We start from the raw sequence: 14,385 nt of genomic DNA, 5'->3' as shown, positions 1-14,385 counted from the left end.
CATACTCCCTGGTCTTGGCTTGCTTTCTGTCCTCAGACACTCCAAGCCTTTTCCTGCCTCAAGGCCTTTGCCCTCACAGGTCTTCTGCCTGGATCTTCTCATGGCAGAGTCTGCCCTGTCACGCAGACCACTTCACTGCTCATATGTCATCGGGTCTTCAGATAAATCTAAATATAACCCTTATCATCTCAGTCCTGCTTTTCTATACTCCTTTTTATTTGTTTCATCCAAATATTTCCTGTCTTAAACCATCAGGGTTGTTTGTTTCTTAATTTATTTTTGGTCTCCATCAAATTAGAATAAAGTCTATGAGAACAGGGGTCTTCTCACTTGTTTAGCACCTGATTTTGAAAGGCAGGAATAGTCCTGAGCTTATATCACATTTTCAGTAAATAGCAATAACAATTGTAGTAATAATGTTATTATGAACAATCTAATCAGACAGACCAAAGAAAATTACTTGTTTTTGAGAATCTAAGGCTATCCAAAATACAAGTACAGAGTAAAGCAAGCAAACAAAAAAGTACTAAGAAAGGAGAAGTATTTTCCTATTAGCTGCTATGAATCTTGTTAGATTTAAGATTTGGAGACGGTCAAGTGAATGATGAGAACATAGATACTGTGCTTGCTTTGTAAACCAGGATGCCTGGCTGAGAGTTGTTTGGAGACGGGCTTCCAAATGTTGCAGAATCCAGGATATGGGCAGCTCTTTGGATCCCACATGCATCCTGGAATTCTGCACATTCCTAAATCCTGCAATGTGCTGATAAGGCATTTACCCATGTAGAACTCCTCAATGGCCTTCCATATGGCTGATGCCCTCACACGGACAGAGAGACTTAGTTTAGTTTAAAATGCACACCCAATCAAAGATGACAAAGAAACACATGAAGAGGAGGAGAAATAATCCCAACTTGACTCTTACATTTTTCAGAAAATAAATAAATAGAGGGAAGAAAAAATGAAGTCAGAACTTACAAGTGCAAGAGCTTGGAAAATGATATTGATTAGACAAAGTTGCAAGAAGTGTGAGTGCCAGTGAATGTTGAGTTCTTATCAACTGTTTTAAAAATTTGTGACTGGACACTGGGAGGGCATTATTATCTGGAAAATGTCATTTTCAATGATATATATGCTTGCTTTAAGTTATTGCCCCTTTGTAACAACAACCACCTTAAAACTAGAAATTCAATGAGCATTATCTGAATCATATATTTAAAAGTAACACAGCAAATATAACAAATATAAGGTACAAATATAAGGTGTCTTTTAAAAATGATTTTGAGGAGCAAAGACAGTCAAATAATGATTACCCACATTTTAGCTGGTCTTAATTTTCCTTCTGTTTTTTTTTTTTTTTTTTTTTTTTTTTTTTGGAGACAAGAGTCTCACTCTTTTGCCCAGGCTGGAGTGCAGTGGTGTGATCTCAGCTTACTGCAACCTTCGCCTCCCAGGTTCAAGTGATTCTCCTGCCTCAGTCTCCCAAGTAGCTGGGATTACAGGTGTGCGCCACCATGCCCGGCTAATTTTTGTATTTTTAGTAGAGACGGGGTTTCGCCATGTTGGCCAGGCTGGTCTTGAACTCCTGAACTCAGGTGATCCGCATCCTCCCTTTGCCTCCCAAAGTTCTGGGATTACAGGCGTGAGCCACCGCGCCCAGCCCTTAATTTCCATTTCTGAATAAAGGGGTTAAAAAGGTTTCCTTTCCTCTTTGAGTCAACAACATTTCTGGACATTTTTTCCATCTTCTGCTCTATTACCATTGGGTCAAAATAGAGCAGCAAAGGGGATAGGTTTACTCTTCATTCATTCATTTAATACATATTTGTTGAATGCCCTCTATGGCATTTTGTGCCGGCCGACTGCTGCAGGTGCTGGGGGTACAGCAATGAATTAAGGGAAAAAACTTCCCTGCACATGGACCTGATGTGCTGGTGATTACCTGATTTCACAAAAGTCAGCCAGCAACTGAGAGCTGAAGCCAGGGGCCTGAGCCGGGCCCATAAGCATGATAGTATCCCTTTGGGTTGGACTTGGCTTTAGCAAGCAAAAAGACTTTTTTCTAAATTATGTTCCTCAGTCAGCTTTAAGAAAGCTGAATTCTATCAGAGAGAGAAAAAGTTATTGCACAGTATTTTAGACCTAGACTTAAATATATGCATTTGTTCCGATAATATAGGCAATAAAAATGCACACTGTTTTAAGGTAAAAAATATAGAAAAATATAATTTTGCTTTGGAAAAACCTACTTGTATTTTGGTGTATTTCCTTCTAGTTTTTCTTTCCCATGGAAATGTGTTTACCTATATACACAAGAAAAGGTTTCTTTTGCTGTCTGTCAACCATAAGGCTTTCTTCACCCAAGAGATAACAACAGCTGCACGTTTATATGCATGTATGTGCATATACCAAGTGTAGGAGTATATAATATATATTATGTGTATATAACCTATAATATAGTATATACATATATAAACATAAATATGTTAATATCTGTGCATATATTATACATGTATACAATATATTGAGTGTATACAGTACACATGTGCATGTTAATATGTTGTATCAATCTTGAATTGCACACTGTACATATATGTACATATACGAATTCACAAACAGTATTCACATACTCTTAATAATTACTTTCTTGGTAATCATCACACCCACTCTAGTCAAGTCCTGAGAGAAGAAAGCACTGCGGCTGGGTGCTGGAAACACAGGGTACTCACGCCTTGCAGGACGACTATGAATGACTATGAGAGAGAAACATGTCCTCATCGTGTGGGTGGACCCTTTTCAGGCCACAGGAACTTGACTTGATAGGAACCCATCTTGGGGCTCCCAGAACTGACTCCCTGGCTTCTGGATGCCCTCTGCTGGCCAGAAGCACCCCTCAGGCTTCTCACCCGTAAGCAGAGGCCTGTCTGCCCCTGCAAGGGGCCTGGCTGGGCATTCAGTCCCCTTGCCTTAAAATGGAGTTCCTAATTCTGGGCCTGGGATTCCTTAGCAGCTGGTAGAGGGGAAGAGACAGTTGTAATTGGGGGAGTTCACTCTTTTCAAAGGCAGACTCGGGCTCTGAATCAGGCTTTTGTGCATCTTAGAAGAACTGGGATGATCGCTGAGTGCCTCTAGGTCGCTAGCCCCTCGGTGCTCCAAGTGTGGCACACAGACCAGCAGCGCCAGTGTCGCAGGATGCGGGGGGTTCTTGATTAGCAATGCAGACTCGGGCCTCACCCTAGACCTCCTGAATCAGAACGTGCATTTCATTAAGGAAGCCCAGGTGAGAAGGGCTGGTAGAGAAGAACTTGGAATTCTGCTTTCTATCTTGGCAGCTGGGGGTCCTTGAATGACATGGAGACCCCACGGGATGGTATGACCACACAGAATATCATCTCCTCTCTCTTGCCTGTGCTTCAAGAAGGACATGGGAGGGGATGTGGGGTTCCTGAGCCTCAGGTGCAACATTTGTTGGGGTGAGATGCCTGCAGCCATGTCTCCTAATACACAGGAGCCCAGAAGGTGTGGCTGGAAGGTCTGAGGCCTCCATCATCTGCAACCTAATCACAGTGAGACAGAGGGTTGGGAGCAGGAGTTTCAAAGACCTTGAAACCGCACGGTGAGCTCTCATCCAGACGAGAAATATGGAACCAAGGATCTGAAGGGGGCGCTGGGTCCCAGTCAGTAACGAGGCCCAGGCACTGGGCCAGACTTGGCCTCATCTCACACATGCATCTTTCATTGTTCCCTGGAGGGGTGCACTTGGGGATTCTGGGCTCCCAAGATGCTAACATAGAACTTGGCCACTTACAGACCTTCCACTGGCTTTACTATTTCTTTAATTAGTGAAAGAGTTTAGCAAAATAAGCATTACTGGAGCTTGGTTATGGCCAGCCAATGGTGGACTCTGAAAGCAGGGGCTGAGTAGGCGGAATTCTAGACATGGGTCCCTAAGATTCTCAGGGTCTGTGAGTGGGATGAGCTATCAGCCTTGTGACTCTGCTGTGCTGTATGGCACAGTTGACCTTTAGGTAGAGAGATTGTGCAGGTACCTGATCTAGTTGCAGAGAGTTCTCAAAAGTAAAAGGGGAGCCAGAGAGATTAGGAATGATGGTGGGAAGAGGTCCACACATCCAGGTGAAGGTGGAGGGGCTCCATGGCTTTTAGGAACAGTGGGACATCCCCAGCTGACAGCCATCAAGGAGCTGTACAGCCACAGTGAACTGGTGCCTGGTAATGATTTCTCCCAGGGCCTCTGCAAAGGAATGGAGCCCTGGCTACACCTTCATTATGGCCTGTGAGACTAAGAATCCAGCTGGACTTCTGACCTACAGAGCTGTAAGGTAATCAGTGGGTCTTGTTTTGAGCTGCAAAATATGTGGTATTTTGTTAGGCGGCAACAGAAAATGAATGGAAGGGTTTAAAAGGGAGGAAAGGAGTGTTTTTTGTCATTTAATTCTTAAGATGTTTCTGTCTTGGTTGATGGGAAAGGTTGCCAAGAAATATATCCGATGGTGGCAAAATGGATAAAGGACGAGTGTACATTTTTTCTATGAAGATAATGTACTAACAAGTGATGATTCAGCTTTGGGTGGGAGGTGAGGGAATGGGGGGGTTATAGGAATGTGGATGAATATTTTCTGATTCGTTTTGGTAAGTTCTTGATGAGGTTGACATCTTGGGTGCCCTGAGTGGGCACAGGGCAGCTCTGATTGAAGTTTTACTTGCTGTCCTCTGGACAGAAAGGAGCTCCCCTGGAGCACAGCAAGACCCTGCATCTGAAATTAACACTGGACTCTGACACTCGGCACCATGTCCTACCACTAAATGGGCTTTCAAGTGGATCAAACGTTTCCTCAGATAATCCTGCACATTCAAACATCCCTAAGAGGTTGCTGCACATGTATACTGAGCCTCATACACTTGACAGTCAATGTGAATCAGCCTAGTGTACTCTTCCCTGAAACAGCCAGAAGCTTCTGGAAGGTCCAGCAAATAGGCAGAATTCTTTGGGCTTGGTCCAACTGCTCCGATAATGGGTGGGGTGGGGTGAAACAGTTTCTGGAACAACCAAGTCCTTGTTGGAGGCAGCAGTTGGGAGAGGAGGACACTGCCCTGGCGACTGAGGTCCTGAAAGCTTCTTCAGGGCTTGGCGTCCACCAGGGCTGACCTTGGCAGGACAGCTCTCCTGGCGAGGTACAATGGGATGGGTGGAGGTGAGTGATGTGCCTCTCCTTTTGTGCACCAAACTGCCTTGCCCACAAGGGTCATGGGCATTTCCTCCTTCATACCAAAAATTCCTGCAGAACAGCTAAGTAAGATAAGACCATCCCCTGAAACCAGCCCAACAGTCCCATAGAACTGATGTTTATAGTTTCTTTTGAATTAATATAAAAACTGACTCTCAGCTTTAAAACTTGAGAAACGTTCATTTGTCTTCTCTGAGCTCTTTTCTCAGGAAATGGACCATTAGGCCTCCCAGATGGCATCAAGGAACTGAAACTCACCAGATCGTTGTGTCTGGACAATGAGGAGTCAGATCTCTCCTTCATCGTGATGCCTGATGGACTGCCTACTTCCTGTGGAGCAACTCCTCTTCCTTACTTCTCCCTAATTCCTATTTGCCGGAAGGTAGCTACATTCCTTCCCTGCTATATAAATCCCCAATTGCAGTTGCTCAGTGAGATGGATTTGAGACTGATCTCCTATATCCTCGGCTGCAGCACCTGATTAAAGCCTTTTTCCCTGGCAATATTCGTTGTCTCAGTGACTGGCTTTCTGTGCACTGATGAGCAGGACCTAGACCAAATCCCTGGCATTTCAGTAACACTTGTACAAAACACAGCTGATTAAAGAGCTCATATTTCAACCAATGATCATGGACCCCCATCTTGGCCATCTTTGAACTTCTACAACAAAGTCCTGCCCAAAGAAGACTTGATATACATATTCTCATGTTCATACAGAGATTTTGAAAAATTGAATGGTAAAAAGATCATTCAAGTCAGGGGCAACTACTCAGTGGCTCAAAATAGCTCCCAACCCCAGCCCAGACATAGAACCTCTTACAGGGGGGGTCGAATGGCGTGTATGGTCCTTCATCATCATCTTCGTCCTCCTCTTCCTCCTCGTCATTCTCATTGTCCTCATTTTCATTCTCTGTTTCGTTGCCAGCCTCAGCCACAACATCGTCCCTCCGTGTCCCATTCACGCCTCTGTCTGGGGCACTGCTGGGCCCTGTCCCATTCTCCACAGTGTGCTTAATTGGGATTTTGATGGCCACCTCGGATTCCCCGTTGGTATAAGCCCTGCTGTTTATCAATCTTTGTCTCTGGAAAGAGAAAGGTGCACTCTTACCACGGTCAGCGGGATTGCAAATACCTTACACTCAGAACACGAACTGTTGGGATTTTTTCATGGCAGCTGACGAGATGCTTCCAGAAGACCCTGGAGTCAAGTTTTAAGGGGCCTCTCAATGTGATAACCAACTCCAGACAACGTCCTTCTGGGAGGAAAGATTAATTTTTGCAAATTTGAATTTGCAAATTAGAATTTGCAAATCCCTTTAGAGGAAAATTCTTGTGTCTGGGATGTGCAGTTCCTTGATACTCTGTGTACTGTGGTGTCATCTTTCTTCCCCAGACTGCAGGAGTTCCTGGGTGAGAAAAGCTGAACAACTGTGTTTGGACTAGTGTATCAACAAGGCTACACTCCAGAAAAGGAATGCACAGCAAAATTCAAGTTAGGGACTCTGTATTACTTTAAACTAAGGTAACCCTTAGTTAGCAACAATTTCTGTGCAAGTTTACGTCAGGGAGCTTTATTCAAATGGAACAATAGAAGAAAAATGTGGGTGAAAGGGAGAAGGAACAGTGGAGTTTTCTATATAAATGGGAATTAGTCCATGTCTCAACACATGGAGGGAATAGCAAGGGCCAGATACACAGCTGGTCCAGGGAACTAAGATTGGGAAATGGCTGAGGGATGCTGCGGTGTTAAACTTTGAGTTAGGTGCTTCTTCTTTCAAACAAGAAACGTTCTCTCTTTCCCAGAGTTTCCCACCCCTGTCCAGTGTCAGTGGACAGTGCTTTCCAAGGTACCTCATTGATCAACATGCGACTGGCCATGGAGAGCCGGGTCTTGGGGGGAAAGTGGCTGGTGATCATGATTCGAAGGCCAGCCTCAGAGAAGGAAAGCTGGTGTGGGTAGGCCGACAGCAGCTCGTCCACCATGATCACTGATGCTTTGCGGTGGAAATTTGCTAGGGAAATGGAAAACATAAGGTAAAATAACATTGAGGCCAGGAACAGGAAAGAGGCATTCATTTATTCTTCCTTCCCTTCCTTTCTCTTCCTCCCTTCTTTCTTCCCATCCATTCACCCATCCATCCATCCATCCATCGATCCATTCATCCACTCTTCTTTCCTTATTTCTTCCTTCCTTCCACCGATCAATCCATTCATTTTTCTTTCCATCCATCCAACTCACCTATCCACCCATCCATCCACTCTTCTTTTCTTATTCCTTCTTTCCTTCCTTCTTTCCATTCATCCAGCCAGCCAGGAAGGGTTGCAGTGAACAAATTTTGAATAAGTCAAAATCTCCTTTCCATGGGTGTTAATGTTAAATCTTTTGAAAGGACTTGAAACAATTTAAGCATCATTCATTGACATGGTAAGAATTAAAGATACCATAAGAGAATTCCTCCTTGTCCTCAAAGGATTCTTTTCCCACCACTCAGATCTGGGGTACAGAGAAGACTCTAAGAACTTTGTACCCTATATGCCCTTCAAATGTCAGCAATATTCATTCTGAGCTGTTAAATGCTACTGGATTGATGTTAGTGCAGTTCTGCACTGGGGGACATGGTGGTGAAATGTACACATTCCCTCAGTGCAGTCTATGAGCAGAGCTGACAAGGGGTGGGTGAGTTGTTCATGTTACAGAGAACCGAGGTCAGAAGGGTGCTTGGGACAAATCCTGTGTGATAATTCACCAGAAGGCCTAAAAAAATGTGGCACGAAGGGTCCAGCTCCCTCTCTGTGAATGAGCAGTATATGCACACAGCTCAAGGGTACTTGGCTGCAGCCTCTTGTAGTACTAGCTCCTGTTTTCCAAGCCACTAAAGCATGAAAGGATCTCTGGAAACACTAGCTAATCCTAGGTAGCTCTCTTTGGCATAGTCCTTTTATGGTTATAAACTACCCAGAAGAGAATAAACTCAATAAAATCCTCATGTGAAATGGTACTAAATCACTTAAGTCATTTGTTAAACATATGTATAATCATTCACAAAAATATATCAAATATTTAATTTTGAAAATCTAATAATGATGCAGTGATGTCAGAGATATGTTCGAAAATAACCCATAGATGTATTTGAAAATAACCTTTCTAATTTCTTTTTTTTTTTCCTTCCTGCAACGCAACCATATGGGAACAAGAAAAAATAAACTCTTACATTTCAAGAGAAAAGTTTAAAAAATTAAATAAAAAAACACATTCCAGGCAAAATTCAATGATTATTTTCTGAGTTCCTCTAAGAAAAAATATTATATATTTGAGAGCGCCATATTATTTCCCTTAGTATCTCAGCTGTTTTGTAAGACTTGATTGAATATAAGAATTACTTTGAAGGGGAAGGTACTTTTCTATTTCTATTTGCAGCTTGCAAACTGAGTTAGTGTAGCCTTAAAGTGAATTTGGATCTAGTAATACACTAATAACACCTGTCATTTATAGAGCATCGCACTAAACTCTTATACATATTTATCTGCTTTGCTTATTACAAAAATGATTCTCATATTTCAGAAGAGAAAATTGAGGCTCAAGAGGTTATATAACCTGCTTCATAGTCACACAGCCAAAATGGGACAGAACCGGTATCTCAGAACCTAGGGTCTCCTTTCCTTTGCCATCCTGTTCTCTGCAGCACTCCCAGCAAATGTGTTGCCTGGAAATTTCCAGGGGGCTTTCTGAGCTCCAATGGGCTTACCAGGTATGAGATGGCTCCATGACATTGTAGCGAAAGGGAGGGTTGGAGGACTGGAAACTTCTGCTCTATCTTGGGGCAGGGAGTGTCTTCTCAAGGCCAGCTAGGACACCCCATGTGTGGCTATGACAGTGGGCAGATGGGCTCATATTCTAGCACTTTCTTCTCGTACACAGTATCCCCTTGGTTACCTTTCTTTTCTTTTCTTTTCTTTTTTTTTTTGAGATGGGGTCTGGCTCTGTTGTCCTGACTAGACTACAGTAGAGCAATCTTGGCTCTCTGCAACCTCTGCCTCCTGAGTTCAAGTGATTCTCGTGCCTTGGCCTCTCATGCAGCTTGGATTACAGGTTTGGGCCACCATTCCCGGTTAATTTTGTTGTATTTTTAGTAAATATGGGGTTTTGCCATGTTGGCCAGGCTGATCTTGAACTCCTGGCCTCAAGTGATCCTGCTGCCTTGGCCCCCACAATGCTCTCCTTGGTTACCTTTCTTAAGTAGCACCACAGTTGCGTCGCAGTTGCTGCTGTCATCAATTTCAGCATTGTTGGCCAATCCGTTGACCATGTTCCCGGCACCTTTTGTCCTCCTCTCAAAGCACTGATGTATGCAAGCGTTATATCTGAGCAAAGTAACAAGTGGGCAGAGTCCATCAGTGTTTGCCATTCTGCCATGTCTTAGCTCCCACCGAGTGCTCCTGGGAGCTCTCCCAGTCTGCATGTACAGTCCCCAGAGCTCAAGTTATTACTGTTCTAATTTTCTCAACCCATTCCCCCTCAGAATATACAACCTGTCCCATTTCCCAATTTATGAACAAATGGTAGGTGAAAAGAAAACCACCATTACAGAAATAAACCAGATCACACTGCTTACTTTGCAACCTCTTTCATGCCAGTGGAGGCCTCTCTGGGATTGAGCTCCCCTTCTCAGTCTGCATATGGAAGGACTGTGCTAAGACTCAGTGGGATGGTCAAGGTCTACCTCCTCTGGGCCACATCTCCAGGGCCTTTGTAATCAGGGACCAGTTTTTTGGAAGAAGAGGAAGCTGCCTCATCCACACCACTCCCCAAGAGCAGTGGCTGTGTGTCACAGTCTATGTGCTACAGGTCAGTTGGCCATCTAGGTCTCTATGTCTTTGGTTTCCTGAGGTCACGGATTGGGATTCTGCAAATTTCTATGACTATCGTGCCTAAGTTCCAGATCCAGTGGACCCTTGGCTTTATGAAAACTTCTAGGCTAGGATCCTCCCGAATGATCAAGTGAATACATTGTGCAGTGTTCCTTACATGTCCCAGCAGGCTCAGGTGGGAAGGGAAGAAGCTTGTACAAGTTCCAAGGGTGGTTTTTTGCAAGTAAATGTTCCAGTCTCCCTAGCTTTAGTATGAGAAGATTCCCACAGAGGAATTCTAGAAAACTCATAAAAACTCATGGGCAAAGACAGCCAGGCACAGTTTCCAGGTCACAGAAGGCTGCTACTGCTTTTCCCCACTCATCGTTTACTGGCCATGGGGCAGCTCACTGGGGACCTCCAGTTTAACCTCCAGCCTCCCATAGGAACGGCAGCTAGGCATGGTGACCCTAAGTTGACAGCTGGAAGGCCACTCAACCTGGCCATGGGACGGCTCACTGGGGACCTCCAGTTTGACCTCCAGCCTCCCATAGGAATGGCAGCTAGGCATGGTGACCCTAAGTTGCCAGCTGGAAGGCCACTCAACCTATGTTTCTCTTCCCCTCCTCAACTCTTTTGCTGCTACAGACATGAAGCTATCTGGATTCCCTCCCAGCTATCTCCCTTGCGCCTGATTCTTCAGTGGGGGCAGCTCTAGGGTGGCCGGCTTATGGCAACAAGACCTCAGAGAGATGAAGAGGTCCTCTGTAGCTGGACCATCTCGTCCATGAGGTCTTTCCTGTACACTCTAGGAACATGCAGTTACTACATTGCATGAGAGAACAGAAAACTAGTCAAAGTGACAGGTGCCATTTGTAGTTCATAAGACACGAAGCATAGAATTAGAACAGCACTATTTTGCAACCCAAATGAAATAATGGATCCAGATACTGAGCACTGATGGCTGCCAACATTACAGAGAGAGAAAGGCAGACATCGCCGTGCCTCCTGATGATGGAACTCACCACCACTTGGGACATAGTCTAGCCCGAATCAGATCAATTACAGACATGCAGGAAACACAGAGGCCAAGGGAACAGACTGCACCACAGCATGGGATATAATCAACACTTTCCAACCGTGGGCAACTCTGCAGAGCAAACAGCCAAACTTCATCAAAGAACAAAGTGCAAGGAAAATGCACACACACACACACACGCATATACAGACACTCACACAGATACACACAGACACAGACACACACACACACAGACACACAGACACACACACAGAGAGACACACAGACACACACAGAGACACACACACAGACACACACAGACATAGAGACACACAGAGACACACAGACACACACGCAGACACAGACACAGATATGCAGCACACACACACAGACACACACACACAGACACCCAGACATGCACACACAGACACACACAGACACATACACAGACACAGAGGTCAAGGAAACAGACTGTGCCACATCAGGGGATGTAATCAACACTTTCCAACCATGGGCAACTCTGCAGAGCAAACAGCCAAACTTCATTAAAGAACAAAGTGCAAGGAAAATGCACACACACACACATATGCACACACACATATGCACACACACAATATGCACACACACACATGCACACACACACAGACACGGCACTCAGTCAAGGGCCACCAATTCTAATGAGTGGAATTTATTTGAATTCTCATTTTTTAAATATTTATGATATTCATGAAACAAAAAGAAAACAATCAAAGAGACATTTGTGAGGCCACTGAAAATTTGAACGCTGGGTATTTTATGACATTAAGGAATTAGTATTAATTTTAGGTGTGATGATAATGTTGTGGTTATGTTAAAGACAATTGTCCTTTTAGAATCCTAAAAGAGTATCCAGCTATGTCTAGAGAAGTCCAGATGTATACTGGAATTTTTGTGGATGAGCTAGTATGATGTCTGGGACTTCCAAATTACAGAAGAAAAGGGAAGTGAATATAGTGTGGATGGGGCAACTGTGGGTTGATGGTTTCTGGGGCTGGTGATGAGTGCGTGGGCTTCATTATACTATTCTGTTGACTCTTATATATATTCAAAATTCCCGTTAGTGAAAAGACCTCCACACTTTATAGACTCAACAAGGATGCCTTGCCCCATAGGGCGACAGGGAAAGAGGCGGTATTTCTGTCATCTTGACTTAGAATCCATTTTCCTGAAAGAAATGCTGACTTGCATAAAGGTTTGCTTTTTTTTTTTGAAATAGGGTCTTGCTATGTTGCTGAGGTTAGTCTCAAACTCCTGGCCTCGAGAAATCCTCTCACTCTAGCTTCCTGAATAGTTGGGATCACAGGCATGCACCACAGTGCCCAGTGATTAGGTTTTGCTTTTAAAGTACAAAAGCAAACCCATGTATTATACATTTATCAGGGTTTAGAGAACAGGATAATAATACTATACAGTGAGGGCTTTCTTGAAACTGGATGCAGAGTTAAACTAAGCTTATCTTAGCTTGACAGCTTAACTAAGCTGTCGCATTCCGTTCTCATGGAATATATATAATAACAGTAGAAATTATTATTAATCTTTTTTTGCAGAAGAGGAAACTGAGATTCAAGATGGCTGAATAACTTGGCTGAGGTCCCACGGCTGTCAGTGGCAGGGGGCTCCGCTGTCAGGGCCGAATGTGAGGCACTGATTCTTAACCACCAGCACACATAACCCATCTAGGTAACAAATCCCAGAGCAGCGACCGGGGATGTACAGAAATCAATCCTTGCCAAGGCCAGGCATGCTTCATGCTCCCTGAAGGTTTCTACCAACCTGGACAATCTGAAATTGCTTTCTGACCTTCAGATAGAATGTTTAAAGTCCTTTAAAAACTCTCCACCTAGGACGCTGCTGACGATTTTAATATATGCTGGTGTATTTTTTTTTTAAACTACTGTTGCTGTTTTATATTTTTAATTGAATGTTTTAAATTTTGTGCTTGCACCCTGAAGCTATTTTATTGTGAAGCATGCAATTTTATAAATCAGATTTGATAAAACCCAATGATTAAAGCCTCTGATTGCAGAGGGGGATGGCTAAAGAGCAGAGATTTCAATTTAGAACTTAGGACCAGAATTTATGCAGAAAATTTCATGAGCACAGTAGCTTCCATTCCCGGTTTTGTTTGTATCCTGCTGGTTTGAACAGCTGGAATGTTGGTAAAAGTGAGGCATCAGCAGAAACACACCTCATTAGCTTCCACATTTGGTATGGTTTGGGGAAGAGGAGAGGATGTGTTTGCTGTTCTATCTTACTGTCCACGTGTTCTGCCAGCAACCCATGGGCTTCAAGGTGGCTTAGAAAGGGGAGCAGGGGCCATAGGATACATGACAGCAAAATTCCTCAACTCTCCTTCCCTCTGGTCACATCTGTTTTTGAAGAATACTTAACTCTGTGAAGCCCCTAGTGAATTCATTTTGAAACATACTTTCTTGAAAATTAAGATTCAAGACCCAAGATTAATGTTGGGCATAGAGCAGACACTGTACGGCGATTCTTCCAGAATAATCAACTAATCCACTTTTGGGAGCTCAATCAGACCCTCAAAATGTTAAAAAATCGAAACAATGCACTAGAAAACAACAAAGGAAGATGTGTGAGTACACACACAGACAGCAGTTTGAGGCTTCCCCACTTGGCACTGATTCGCTATATAGCTTTGCTGTTTGAGGCAAAGAGGCATAAGATGGGTGCTCTGATCTTTAAAGGCTTTTCCTTTAGGGGCTGGAAACTTTGGAAAGGCTTTGGGTCAGCTCTGGGTTTCATGAGAGCTCATCTGTTGGTATGTGACTTCATGGTGTGTGACTTCTGGTTTCTTCATTAGTCACCTTATGGTACCAGGACATGTATGAGTAAGGTCCTACTCTAGGAATGCCCTTCTCCACTAAGCTCCAGATGTGCTTGCTCCTGTGATATTTGCCAATGTCCACACTGATTTCTCTCAACAAGTGTCCCAGTCACTGGTCACCAGAATTAACTTTTGTCAGGCCTCAACAATAAGAAACCTTAATGTGTCAGTTCCAGACTGCTACCTGATATGTCCAAACTGGCCATTGTCGATGGATTTCTACTTTCTTGCCCCTAGAGAAGGCAGTCACTCCTACAGCTACATATGCTGGAGAAACATGGGCTAATTTAGAGGAAAAAAAGCCGCTTCCACAGGGGTGGGCAGCTGTAGCATAGAACATCTCTGCATTATTTATAACCTCCTCATCCCAGTGGTGCCTGGCAAAA

General features: G+C 43.8%; 2 protein-coding genes across 2 annotated transcripts in view; both read right to left on the bottom strand.

Annotated features, from left to right (window-relative positions):
- The window catches only part of SLC24A3 (solute carrier family 24 member 3), a 502,167-nt gene that overhangs the window by 32,995 nt on the left and 454,787 nt on the right, over window positions 1–14,385 (bottom strand). Inside the window, exons 10-12 of the mRNA XM_050805789.1 lie at window positions 9,475–9,608; window positions 7,098–7,258; window positions 6,067–6,328 (exon numbers count right to left, since the gene is read on the bottom strand). Coding sequence (XP_050661746.1) covers window positions 6,067–6,328; window positions 7,098–7,258; window positions 9,475–9,608 — 557 coding nt within the window. The remainder of the gene's footprint in view (window positions 1–6,066; window positions 6,329–7,097; window positions 7,259–9,474; window positions 9,609–14,385) is intronic.
- The window catches only part of NAA20 (N-alpha-acetyltransferase 20, NatB catalytic subunit), a 710,789-nt gene that overhangs the window by 350,625 nt on the left and 345,779 nt on the right, over window positions 1–14,385 (bottom strand). The gene's annotated exons all lie outside the window — the stretch shown is intronic.

This window comes from Macaca thibetana, chromosome 10, assembly GCF_024542745.1.
Source record: "Macaca thibetana thibetana isolate TM-01 chromosome 10, ASM2454274v1, whole genome shotgun sequence".
In the NCBI taxonomy this organism is placed as follows: Eukaryota; Metazoa; Chordata; class Mammalia; order Primates; family Cercopithecidae; genus Macaca; species Macaca thibetana.
The sequence above is the reverse complement of the archived record's forward strand: the minus strand, read 5'-3'. Positions and strand labels throughout refer to the sequence as shown.